At 43.2% G+C, this 12,494-nt stretch overlaps 2 protein-coding genes and 1 long non-coding RNA gene across 3 annotated transcripts in view; 2 read left to right on the plus strand and 1 right to left on the minus strand.

The window, feature by feature from the left end:
- Positions 1–5,892, minus strand: part of LOC147269581 (FERM domain-containing protein 5-like) — a 64,293-nt gene extending 58,401 nt beyond the window's left edge. The window contains exon 1 of the mRNA XM_086187363.1: positions 5,542–5,892. Within this exon, the coding sequence (XP_086043489.1) occupies positions 5,542–5,643 (102 nt within the window). The 5' untranslated portion in view covers positions 5,644–5,892. The remainder of the gene's footprint in view (positions 1–5,541) is intronic.
- Positions 5,893–6,033: 141 nt separating this feature from the next.
- Positions 6,034–6,747, plus strand: LOC147269582 (uncharacterized). The gene is made up of 3 exons (XR_015111475.1): positions 6,034–6,109; positions 6,431–6,571; positions 6,679–6,747. It is a non-coding gene; the product is annotated as an uncharacterized LOC147269582 (long non-coding RNA).
- Positions 6,748–7,670: 923 nt separating this feature from the next.
- cry5 (cryptochrome circadian regulator 5) lies at positions 7,671–12,055 on the plus strand. Its single transcript, XM_086187412.1, has 11 exons — positions 7,671–7,822; positions 8,570–8,793; positions 8,875–9,069; positions 9,159–9,277; positions 9,399–9,553; positions 9,872–10,012; positions 10,111–10,278; positions 10,407–10,547; positions 10,650–10,801; positions 10,872–11,092; positions 11,185–12,055. Exons 2-11 carry the CDS (start codon positions 8,579–8,581, stop codon positions 11,244–11,246), a joined length of 1,569 nt encoding a protein of 522 aa, XP_086043538.1. The 5' UTR covers positions 7,671–7,822; positions 8,570–8,578; the 3' UTR covers positions 11,247–12,055.
- Positions 12,056–12,494: the final 439 nt, after the last annotated feature.

Raw genomic sequence — 12,494 nt, forward strand, 5'->3', positions numbered from 1 at the left:
CCCTGGAATGCTAAATGATCTCCAAAGGACAAAAACAATAAATAAACATGAGTTCCCACATGTTTCCACTGGGCTTACTGTTCAAACGTAAAATTATCAAGTGAAGCATCAGACCAGGCTGGTGTACTTATTTTTCTACAAAGTGTCAACATAACATCAATAACAGTTTAAATTGGAATTTGATTATAAAACACGGTTTACACGTGAGCAGAGACAGAAGGTGAGAAGAGACAGGAATTGTCACGTCAACCAGAAAATTCCCACGTGGAACCTCTGGTAAACAAACACAACATTTTTTTTTTAATAACCTTAATAAAAACAGGGTATGTATTATACAATCACAGCACAGTGTATAAAGAAAAAGGTGTCACGAAGTTGTACATCTATATAAAGCAATAGTTAACAGCAACATCACATGAAATACAGTGTCAGTGGAATGAATGATTAAGGAGAAGAGTTCAGCAGGTGCATTGGTCAAGAAGAGGTTGGTGAAGGAAAAACAGTAAGTGGTATCGTATCAGTGAGTTTAATGATTGATTGTGAGGCGTTCCAGTCAGACGGTGCAGCAAACCTGAAGGCCTTGCGACCAAAGGTAATGCGGGATTTAGGGATGGTGAATGTGATGCGTTTACTGGATCTGAGGTTGAGTCCGGAGCAGGAAAGGTGCAAAAGTGACGAGAGATAGGGAGGCGTTTTTCCAAGTAAGGTTCTGTATATGAGATGGTACCAATGGTGAAGTCGTCTGGTGTGGAGTGATGTCCAGTCTACCATTTTGTACAGGTCGCAGTGGTGGGTTGACAAAGGGGCGCCCGTGGCGAATCGAATGGCAGAGAGTGTCAAATTTACTGAGGGTGGTTTGAGAAGCCATTCTGTAAATGGTGTCACCGAAATCCAAAATTGGCGGGATGTCGTTTTGACAAGGGTGTGTCTGGCTGAGCGGGTGAGGGATGCCTTATTCCGGTAGAGGACGCTCAGGCGGGCTTTGACTTTTGACTGGAGATGTTTAATGTGGGTTTTGAATGTGAGGGATGAGTCCAGCCAGAGACCAAAGTATTTGTAGCATGTCACGAAGTCTAGAGTAGAGCCACAGCATGCGTGTATGTACTGAAATCAGATCTCGTAATGTTGCCATTTCACACCAGCACCCACTTATTCTGGTTATAAACAATCAAACACAATGTGATATCAGTCACCTGTCACATTAGCCACCATTACTACGCTATTACTGAACACATTGGATTGGATTGGATTTAGCACCGTGAATTCCTCTGCACTTTGCTGATGTAGGTTGCTTTTTTGATAAGCAGGAATGGGTTATCATGACTAATGCTGGTATTTGCATCAAATCAAAACGGTTTAGGGTTATACACAGGAGTGGAACTTGAAAACCCCAACTCCCGCTTCCATGGATTTGATGTAGATGGTGTTCATCAAGAATCAGTGGGGGAGAGGGACAGACACACTGTAGGTGAGGTGAGTGATTGATGGCAGCGGAATCTAAATAGGCTGACCCTCAAAATGTCTGGAGTCTGCATGTCCTCATTTTTAGAAAATAGTTTGCTTTATCTTTTCTGTCCTGGCAGCCCAATAAATACTTCTCTGCCATTTCCCACTCCACACGTACCATTTACAGCTCTATACTCTCCATTTATGAAGGTCATATCCATCATTATTCCCCTATGATGTGATTTCAGTGTAACAGCGGCAGTTCCAGGCATGGACTAATTGAACTAAATAGAGGGGGGTGACCAGTAAGCCCCACGAGGATCTTTTATTCTAGAACACATCTCCAAGGTATGCAGGAAAAGGACAGCAGCCATCCGCTCTCATTTTCAGTGAGCCAACGTTATTTTCATGCTTCAGTAAGGTGACTGTAATGTCCTTTAAGCAGCTGATAAACGATGCCCTCATCGGGGTTAGCATCACTGATTATTTGTGTCAAACGTATCACTCTCTACATGTGACACCAGTAAACAAGTACTGATGTTGTTGTAAACAATAAATTGAGCTAATGATTTAATTTGTATTTCCATTTGGGCCAGTTGGGCTTCATCAAGAGCACCAAAGTGTGCAATAATGGCACATTTTATGATTTCCCTTGGTGGGAATAATGAAATTTGCCACGAGAGAGCTAATCCTTCTCAATAGAATCTCCTCTAGACATTAAGTATTCTGTCCCTGCTGTGCGTTCAATTGCTAAAAGCGTGGGATCAGCAGATCTCGACAGCCCAACGCTTTGAATCTTGACTGGGTGAAGGAGCTGCTCTGACGTCACAGTAGGACAAGTGCTGGCTGTACTTTAATAAACACATCTCATCAGAAAACAGTTGGAGAACCATGTCTTCCGGGGTCAGAACAGGCTGAAGGAAAAACACAGGATTTGCCAAAAAAACCCAAAAACAAATAAACACCTTGAACAAAGATGCGAAGAAAGACTAAGTTAATAAGTTCGATGTTTTCTAACAAAACTTCCATGAATTAAATTTGTTTTTTGTTTTTTTTGTCCTGTTGATATGGAATTGACTGAAAGCTAATAACAGAGCTCAACAGCCAAATGAAAAATAATCTGGTAGAGCAGGAATACAATTACAAGTATGAAATCCCATAAACAGCAATCACAGCCCTCCCACGTGCTGGTCGATATTTATTATTTAGTCAGAGACAGGATGAGGATGTGCATGGTAAAACCATGGTCTGACGCAGAAATCACCACTTCATCTCTACCCAGAGCACTGCCACTTTAAGTTGCTAGACACTGAAAGGCTTGCTTTGCCTTTGCTGTCAGATCCTGGAAACTAGCAGGTGGTGACGGTCTTTGTGTGCTGTCATCTCTAATTCAGCGGCAATTGAATACTTCTGAGGGCCAAACAACCCCAGAAAAACTCAAACGACCAGTTAGACGATGCACAAACATCTCAATGATGCAACCACACAAAAGACCTTTCTGATTTACAAAGGAGGCACTACACATTAATCATTTGCTCTCACTCCTCCACTCTCTCACTCATAAACACAAGGCCTGCTCACCAACTCAAGTCATGTCTCACCTTCATTCCAGTCAATATACCATTGATTTTTGAGATGATTCAAAGTACAAAGAATAAAGAGCAATGCTTCAAACAACTCTGCAGAGGACAAAGTTTAATGTGCTGAATTAATTTGTTTTACCAGAGAACATGAAAGACTTACATAAAACTGTTCACTGAACAACAGGGCTGGCTATTGCAAGCACCTCGTGATGCGTGGGTCATTTCGTCACGATATATTGTCATAGGATACGATAAATATTGTGATACTCCGAATAATTTTCTGATATTTTCAAAATACAGCTGGAAATACAGTGCAACTTGAGTTTTCTTGGGGTGTCCAATAAGATGTATATCACTTTATACCGATGCGACTACAGTCAGAGAGTGTAAACATTTCAATTAAATATTTCTATTCCAATTTACCAGAACAGTATTTGCAAAGCTGCATATCATTATTGAACACAAAAAATGTAAATGCTGTAACATCAACTGGAATACTACCATTAACTATGTAATCTTCGTCATATAAACATTGCCCACCACCGTATTTGAAACTACGATCACCGGCGTAGGAGGCAGTCGTGCAAGCAAGGAGGCTAAAGTCTCTGGGCAGAAACCGTAGTTGCAAGCGACCGTCGTAATCTTTCCTCTGACTGCTCTTGTGTCTTGGCTGCATGAGAGTTGTTTGATGACTCAGCTGCATTTATCACCCTGAGCTTGAAGTTCGCATCATAACTTCTCCTCAGGACGGTGATACAGCCTCCTGACTCTGTATGCTAGATGAGGGGAGGGCCGCGTCAGTCCTGGGGCACATTCGTGTCACAGGTCATTTGCGTCACCTACCGTTGTGTGTTTATTGACATGTAAAAATCTAAAGCCGAATTATAAAATGACCCCATTTTTATTCTGATGTATTTTCAAGAAAAAAACATCATCGTATATTTGAAACATTACAATATATAACAGTATACTGCAGTATCCCTTAGGGCTGGGATACTATTATATATCGTGTCAAAGACATATTGAAATATACTGCTGTATCGTTTTTATTGATACTCTAAATTGACCGTAGGTATGAATGTGAGAGTGAATGGTTGTCTGTCTCTATGTGTTGGCCCTGCGATGGACTGGTGACCTGTCCAGGGTGAACCCCGCCTCTCACCTGAAGGCTGCTGGGACAGGCTCCAGCCCCCCTTGACCCTTAACAGGATAAGAGGTAGAAAATGGATGGATGGTTTTTATTGCACAGCTCTACTGAACAGCCTAACTACAGGAACCAAAACACATTTGTGCCAAATTTGACCATCCTTTAAAACAGAAAAACATGCTGCAGCCTCAAAAAGTGAGCATAATCAGTGTTTCTCTTCCTCTGCATCAGCAACAAGCAACAACAACCAGACCAGCTAACGCCAAAGACAAGAGAAAAAGGAAAGGAAGTCCAAAGAATTGGACCAAATACGCTGAAACTACTTTAAAGTGCCATTTTAAAGAAAAAAAAAAACTGCCATCAGTGAAATTTAGTAAATGTTTCTGAGGTAGAAGGTTTCGGATTTTGCTGCCCCTCTCTAGCAACTGTCTTTGACGATGGAACAGAGGTACACAATGCAGTACACGGTACAACTCTTGTGCACACTTTTTTGGGGACTAATTTCAAGCACCAAGTTCATTTAGACCGACAGAACTCTTGACTCGCCTCCATCTAATGCGCGGTAATCATGTAATCCATTCACCTCTTAACTTCAGGGAGCCGAGGGATCAATAATGTTTTGCAGGAGTTGGATTGTTTCCTCATAAAACTCAGCTTTTACGTCTCTGGAATGTTGTCATACTGACATGTTTTTGAAACAGATTTTTGGAGCTGATACCAATACCTATATTAGTGAGTAGTAAAATTCTTATACCGATAAATAAGTCAATATATATATATATATATACATATATATATATATATATATATTTTTTTTTTATAATTATTTTTCAATGGTGTAATGAGGACATCCAACAAGATCTAATTGACTAACGAGATCAGAAACCTCCTCTGGTTATAGACAAAAAGCTCTTATGCCATATACTCATATAGCCAAAGGATCCCAAGGTCCCCTCAGGGCCGCACTGGCATCAGATTATATCTTCAAAATGAGATTATGCGGATTATTTCAAAAATGCATCAAAGATGATGAATGTATGAAGCCGCTGGAAAGATATGTATATCTTTTTTTACATATCACCCGCGTTGTAAATGCACATGGTGCTGATTGATAGCCCTGAATTTGCTGCGCAATATACGCAAACCGTGCAGTTATGACGGGACACACGCGCGCGCGCACGCATCTACAGACCCAAGATCATAAACACACCAAGGCAATGTGCACAATTACACTGACTGATTTACGGAAGGTGCCTGCAGATTAGAGGTGACGTGTTCGGAGGGATGTCATGTTACCTGATCACCACCCCATTACGCGTCCTCCACCCTAAGGTGATCTCTGAGCCAGGAAACGCTCCCACTGACCTGAATCGTGCAGGTGTATTCCGAATCGTCCAGTAGTCTCACGGTGCAGTTGCATTCCCTGTCCAGACTCCTGATGCTGCTACTCATCAGTCGGCTCAGCATCTTCTTGGTAGTCTTCGTACGGGACCGGGGGGAAGGTCACACAGCGCATACATACAAGTTAATCTGCCGTCACGTTAACGACGTCTCTGGTCTTTGGTCCAACACCTGGTCAGCGGCAGCGACCGTGTGGAGCGGCGGCGATGGTGCATGTTTTTGTCAGAGTTGGAGAGCTGACTGGCCGTGATAGCACATGCCGCGTTTCTCCAGACAGTGAGGAGCGGGAACAGTGCTGCTGCTGCTGCTGCTGCCTCTCGCCGGTCCGGTTAAACTGTCACCCCCCCTCCACCACACCTTCTCCCCCCTCCACTGCACCGTTGCCATGCCGCTCTCGATGCTGCTGGGCGGGCTGAAGATGCTGAGTGACGCGTCATCCAGCCAGTAGCGTGACGACTGAGGTGACGCTTTCATTAACTGGAGGAGCCCAAATTCCGATGGGTGGTTAAACGTCGTGACTGCAGCCACATGGGTAAGTATAATAATAACACCGGGACTTGTAGTTTCGGACAGCAGTCAGGCGCTTCTGCTGAAGAAATGGGCAATAAACCCCAATAGGCACTGGTTGTGAATTTAATAAATATCATAAAGCTACATGACGCAATAAACTGCTTTTAGAGCCATGTAGATTTAGCTGGAAACTGCACCTGATTCAAATGTAAATGTATTTGCATAAGCATGGTACCACCGCCTAACAGAGAGTCACATCTCAATATCCAAAGATAAATTACGTTATCCCCCCCCCCCCCCACCACCACCACCTCTTAAAGCAGCTAAATTTTTGCGCGTGCAGGATGTGGTGGCCCATCAGACCAGGAGTTCCAGAAGTTTTCCCAGGATGAGGACTGACTTTGTCAGGAGCCTCACTCTTTCATGACATGAAGATCTTCATCTGCCTGGAATCATCAGGCTTGAGAACATGCTTGTTTAAGAAGTGGGTGAAATAAGTGCAGTGCATACGTATAGATGCACAAGTATCCATGAAGCGTACAGAAGTGAGAAGTAAGTTCTAATTGTCTCTTTTCTTTGTTTTTTTACAAGCCTGTTCGCTTCCTGTGAGACCGTTGGTTGGCTCCACATTAATCCCTACACCCGGAGTTACATCCAGGTAAGTAATCCAGACACGGAAAATGCCTCTGCAGGACTTCATAAACGTAAGATTTTTCCAGCTCCAGTCTCATTTGCATTCACGTTTTCTCATTTTCGGGGCCTCCTGAGAATCAGCACAACTTCTTCCTGACCGCTGCATAGAAAATACGACTTATAATTCACTGTTGGGTTTTATTCCTGAATATGGGTTGAATATAAACCACCGTCTGTATTAGTTTATTGTGTTAATAAGAGAAAAATTATGAGCCAGTGTTCACCACATGGGGCGCCTTGTGTTAATGAGGTCATAACACCAGTGCACGACATGGCACTGCTCCGATTATTATGCCCTGCGGCTCCGGTTCTGTTGCTGCGGAGTAGTCACACTTATTTGATCAAGGGGACCAACCATGTACTGATGTGTTTTGAGCGAGTGTACATTTGGCACACAGCTGTGTCTTGGGCTTTCAACACGACTTTCTTGGTCTGCGGAGAAAACGCGTCTGCTCTCCGCTCGGGTTTCCGGGATGATCAACCTGGAGGTGATAGAGAACCTGTTTACTGAAACAAGAACTCAGCGGCTGTAAAACTTTAGATTTACCTTCTGCATTTGTTGTATAACGCCGAATGTGTTGTTGCACATCTTGAAATGAGACTCACTAAAGATGTGTGTTACAGGTTTGAGTTTGCACTTGTCGCACAACCGTGGTCTCAATATTTAGATCAATAAAAAGAGCTAATTCAATTACAACACGTCATTATGTCAAATTAATCGTTCCAGATAAACACCGCAACATGGAACAAAAACCATGATCCGATTTCTTGATCCAAACCACACAAATCTTGCAGTTGTAATGCAGAGCTCCCCGATGTCGATTCTATCGCGACATCTGGTGGACTCGGCGATAAGTCACATCTGCGATAGTTACAAGAGAGGCTGCAGGAGTTGCCCTCCCCTCTCCTCCGATTGACTGATGTGCTTAGTGACGTAACAGCATCGCTTCCTGTTTGGTAACAGCCAACGTGTGTGTTACCAAACACACTCTCCCGCCAGCTTCGTGTGGACCGAGGATTTTGCAGCGTTGCTTCAATAAAGGTAAAATTATGGTTGCATTGAGCAGGCAGCATGTCTTTGCTGGCGCGTCGTCGCCGTGCTGGTGCACTGAAGGTGTTTATGTTTACACTTTGAGGAAAATAAACAACAACTAACGGCACGTGAAGCGACGCTCGGGATTTTTCTGCGCTCCTTTCCACCACTTCCACCGATTCGAATGCTATTTTATTGAAATATAATGAACGTGTTTTTCAACGCTTCGATTAAAAAAAAAACACGAAGTAATACTTTTATTAGTAAAGTTGTAATTCTTGTCAGGGTGAAGAGTGGATGGGTGAAAGAAAAAATCAAAGTATCTCAGGAATGAGTCCTTTTTATTTTATTTTACTATTTTATTTTATTTTTATAGCGCCAAATCACAACTTTTCTATTGAAAAATTGAATAACAGTTTTTTTTGTTTCCTCATTCACGAAAGGGTGTTTTTTTCTACTTAAGTTGGTGTGTGTGTGTGTGTGTGTGTGTGTGTGCGCGCGCGCATGTGTGTGAGCGTGAATGTGACCATTTTTTGATTCCACTGTGGACCAGGTGCTTGAGTAGGCGTATAATGGATATAAAAAAGTAGTTATAAACTCAGTTTCGTAATTTTTAGAATAATTGCCTAAGTCATTTTTTGACCTTTTTTGTCTGAATCAACTCCTTATGATGTTTTGTCTCCAGTTTTAGGAAGGCGAGGATAGGCTGCTGTAGGTTTTACACCTGTGACCGGTATGGCTCTCCTGTGTTCTCAGGTCACCAACATGGCTCAAACATGCATCCACTGGTTCCGTAAGGGGCTCAGGCTGCATGACAACCCAGCACTGCTGGCTGCTCTGAGGGACAGCAAGGAGATCTACCCTGTGTTCATCCTGGAGCCCCACCTCCATAACAGCACAAAAGTGGGCATTAACCGCTGGAGGTTCCTCATCGGAGCGCTCTCGGACCTGGACTGTAGCCTGAAAAAACTCAACTCCAGGTACACTCCCTACCTTCACTCTCTGATATGTCAAATTCTTTGTTCTTGTAAGCTCTAGACTGTCATATTTTCTTCATAAAGGCTGTTTGTTGTGAGGGGGAAGCCAGAGGATGTGTTCCCCAAACTGTTCATCAAGTGGAAGATAACAAAGTTGACCTATGAGTATGACTCGGAGCCCTACAGCCTTTCCCGTGACCAAAGTGTGACCACGCTGGCCAAAGAACATGGAGTGGAAGTCATTTATAAAGTCTCCCACACGCTCTACGACATAGACAGGTACGCTGCATATGCAAGTTTTCCTTTTTATTTCTTCATCCATTATTGGGTCAGTCAAACATGTTTGAGTTCCTGTCATGTCTTTACAGGATAATTGAGGAGAATAACGGGAAGGCTCCCCTCACATACAACCGCATGCAGGCAGTAGTGAAGACCCTGGGCCCCCCTAAGAGACCAATCCCACCTCCAACCATGGAAAACATGACAGGTAGTGGCAACAGATTATTTTCATGAATATATGCCATCACTGTGGATTACAGTAACTTTACAAAATCCAAGATATAAACCTCAGCATGTGATTAGTAGCGTACATATCTCCTCTGTCAAAGGTGTGAAGACCCCTTATTCAAAAAACCATGAAGAGGAATATGGGATCCCTCAGCTGGATGAGCTGGGCCATGATGTCACAGGGCTAGGAGAGGAGCTGTTCCCTGGAGGAGAGCAGGAGGCTCTGAGGAGACTGGAAGAACATATGAGTAGAACAGTAATTAAGATTCTTATCGAGTCTCTCTTCTTTTGCATGACAGAACTGTCAAGACCCTGAGGCAGCGGGTAGGAATGTTATTTTAGGTATCACCCTGAAACCTGCAGGGAGTAGAATTCTACTTTCCAAAACTAAAAGTTTGAAGGGATGCCTTGTGCTTTTCCATGCTTACCTCCACCAAGCTGACGTGTGACGTGATTGGTGCTGTTTGTCTGTCAGCAAGATAGATGGTATTTCCTTGTTAATGCTGTTTTGTTGAATACTCTGATGCTTGACCAGAGTTATCAGAGATGTGTATTTATTTATTTGTTAACTCAGGGATGGGTGTGTAGCTTCGAGAAGCCCCAGATGTCTCCCAACTCTCTGTGCCCCAGCACCACTGTTCTCAGCCCGTACCTCACCTTTGGCTGCCTGTCTGCTCGCAACTTCTGGTGGAAGCTGACTGAGGTCTACAAGGGGGTAAGTTAAAACTACAGTCATTTTTTTGGGATATAATGCCAAAGCTGTGGTGTTACCCCCATCTGGTGATCTAAAATATATATATTTTTGTATTGCAGAAAAAGCACTCCGATCCTCCAGTTTCGCTGCACGGCCAGTTACTGTGGCGAGAGTTCTTCTACACGGCCAGCGTGGGCATCCCTAACTTTGACAAGATGGAGGGCAACCCTGTATGTACTCAGGTGGACTGGGACACTAACCCTGACTACCTGGCTGCATGGAAAGAGGTATCGAGTCTTTTACATACTATTTTGAATGGAAATAAATCACGTGATGTCATCGCTGTTACATAGAAGTCATTGAATTGGTTGAATAATAAATAATACCAGTTCACCCATCCTTTAATTCCCTTAAGGCTCGGACTGGTTTCCCCTTCATCGATGCCATCATGACTCAGCTGAGACAAGAGGGGTGGATCCATCACCTGGCGAGACATGCAGTTGCTTGTTTCCTCACCCGGGGAGACCTCTGGATCAACTGGGAGGAAGGACAGAAGGTGTGTTACTGAGCTGCATGTTGCTGCGGTAAACGTGGCTCCTGCTGATGAGCTACAGGGTTTTTCCAGCCTGTTTTAACATCACGGTCACTGCTCTTGAAGGTGTTTGAGGAGCTATTATTGGACGGGGACTGGGCTCTGAATGCTGGGAACTGGCAGTGGCTCTCAGCGAGTACCTTCTTCCACCAGTTCTTCAGGGTCTACTCTCCCGTGGCCTTTGGCAAGAAGACAGACAAAAATGGAGACTACATCAAGTAAGATTGTTGGTGCTAAAAGATGATCACTTATTGTGTGTCAATTTTTTTACCTTTGCTATCCTTGCAGGAAGTACCTTCCGCTTCTAAAGAAGTTCCCGGCTCAGTACATCTACGAGCCTTGGAAAGCTCCACGTAGTATCCAGCAGGCAGCAGGATGTATTGTGGGTAAAGACTATCCGCATCCTATTGTACAGCATGAAGTGATCAGTAAGAAGAATATCCAGAGGATGAAGCTAGCTTACGCCAAAAGATCCACAAACCCGACTGAGTCACCCAGCAAAAAGCAAGGTGCTGAGCTCATATGCTCTGTTGTGATGATTCTCCTCCACGTAGCTGCATGATGACGTAAAATCTTAATATGTCTTTGGTTTTCCTCCCAGGTCAAAAGCGCAAGTCCACGACTGTCGTCGACATGTTGAGGAAGAAAGGCAAAAGGGCATAATTCAAAACAATGTATTTTGATCTTGATGCTTGATCAGAACTGGAGATTGAAGGGACCAGCCGAACCCTTCGTTGGTTACCATTTTATATGTATATTTTTAATCTTATCTTGGCATAGATGCCTTCACTGAACAGTAGACAGACAGGAAACAAGGGAGAGAGAGGGGGGTGTCACCTGCAGCAAAAGCCCCTCCAGCTGGGATTTGAACCGGGTTCAGCTGCGTATTTGATATACGCTCTAACCACTCGACCGCCTGAGCGAGTCACCAGGCTATGCTTTTAGTAGTTTTTATTTTTTGTTTGTCTGTTTTTCAATAAAGAAGCATTGCTAATTTTGCATTCAAATGGGTCTTACATGGGGATTAGAATAAGTTTTAAAAAGTTCAGTGCGTTAAAGTCCCTTAATCTTCTAAGTGCTGCAGTTTGTATGTAACTGAAGTGGCAACATTCCTTTTATGTTACAGTTGTTCTCTTGTGCGACTCCGGTTCTGTGACTTCCTACCTCAAATTAAATTTCCACAAAATATTCCAAGTGTGTGTGGCCTGATCAGATGTCAGTTTCAGCGATCTGTCTTGTTCCATTTCCAATTTTATTTTCATGTTTACTGTAAGTATTGCTGTCATGCAAGAGTTCAGTGGTGAGATTTAAGCGCTTCTCATCATGACCACTAGAGGTCACCCTAACTCTTACACAAAAATCTCACTTGTCGCATGTGATGAATTCATTAAATTGATAAATTGAGCTAGATTTGCAATCATAATTGCTTATGGGAACTTTATTGATACTTTAATGTTTTTTTTTTCAAGATTAGTGACATTTGTTGAAGTGACATATTTTAAAGCAGCCTTTGCTTCAAACTAAGCCAGAAATGATTGTTTCTATATGTTAAGAACTGTTTAGATTTAAAAAGCTGAAAATGAAAATATCGGTATTTTATATGAAATATTTTAAAATTGAAATTGCCATCTACCATCAGCGTCTGGGAATTCAATCAATTCCATGCTATTCATCTGCCTTCATCCAATGAAGAACAACATAAGCTGTATGTCTACAACCTGTGCGTTTGATTGGCTGATGGCAGTGTGAGTGTTGCAGAGCTACGTAGAGGGGAGTTGTGTGTGTGCGTGCGTGTGTGACACAGCTGTCCTTAGAGGTCAAGTGCTCTCCTGTTTCTGCTTCCTTGGAGCTGACACTGGTGGGAATATCCAGAAGATGATGTCACGACTTCTCCAGCGGGCCAGATGGCTG

This window comes from Aulostomus chinensis, chromosome 2 (genome assembly GCF_037954235.1).
Source record: "Aulostomus chinensis isolate RoL2024-O1b breed Wild chromosome 2, RoL_Achi_v1.0, whole genome shotgun sequence".
Lineage (NCBI taxonomy): Eukaryota > Metazoa > Chordata > Actinopteri > Syngnathiformes > Aulostomidae > Aulostomus > Aulostomus chinensis.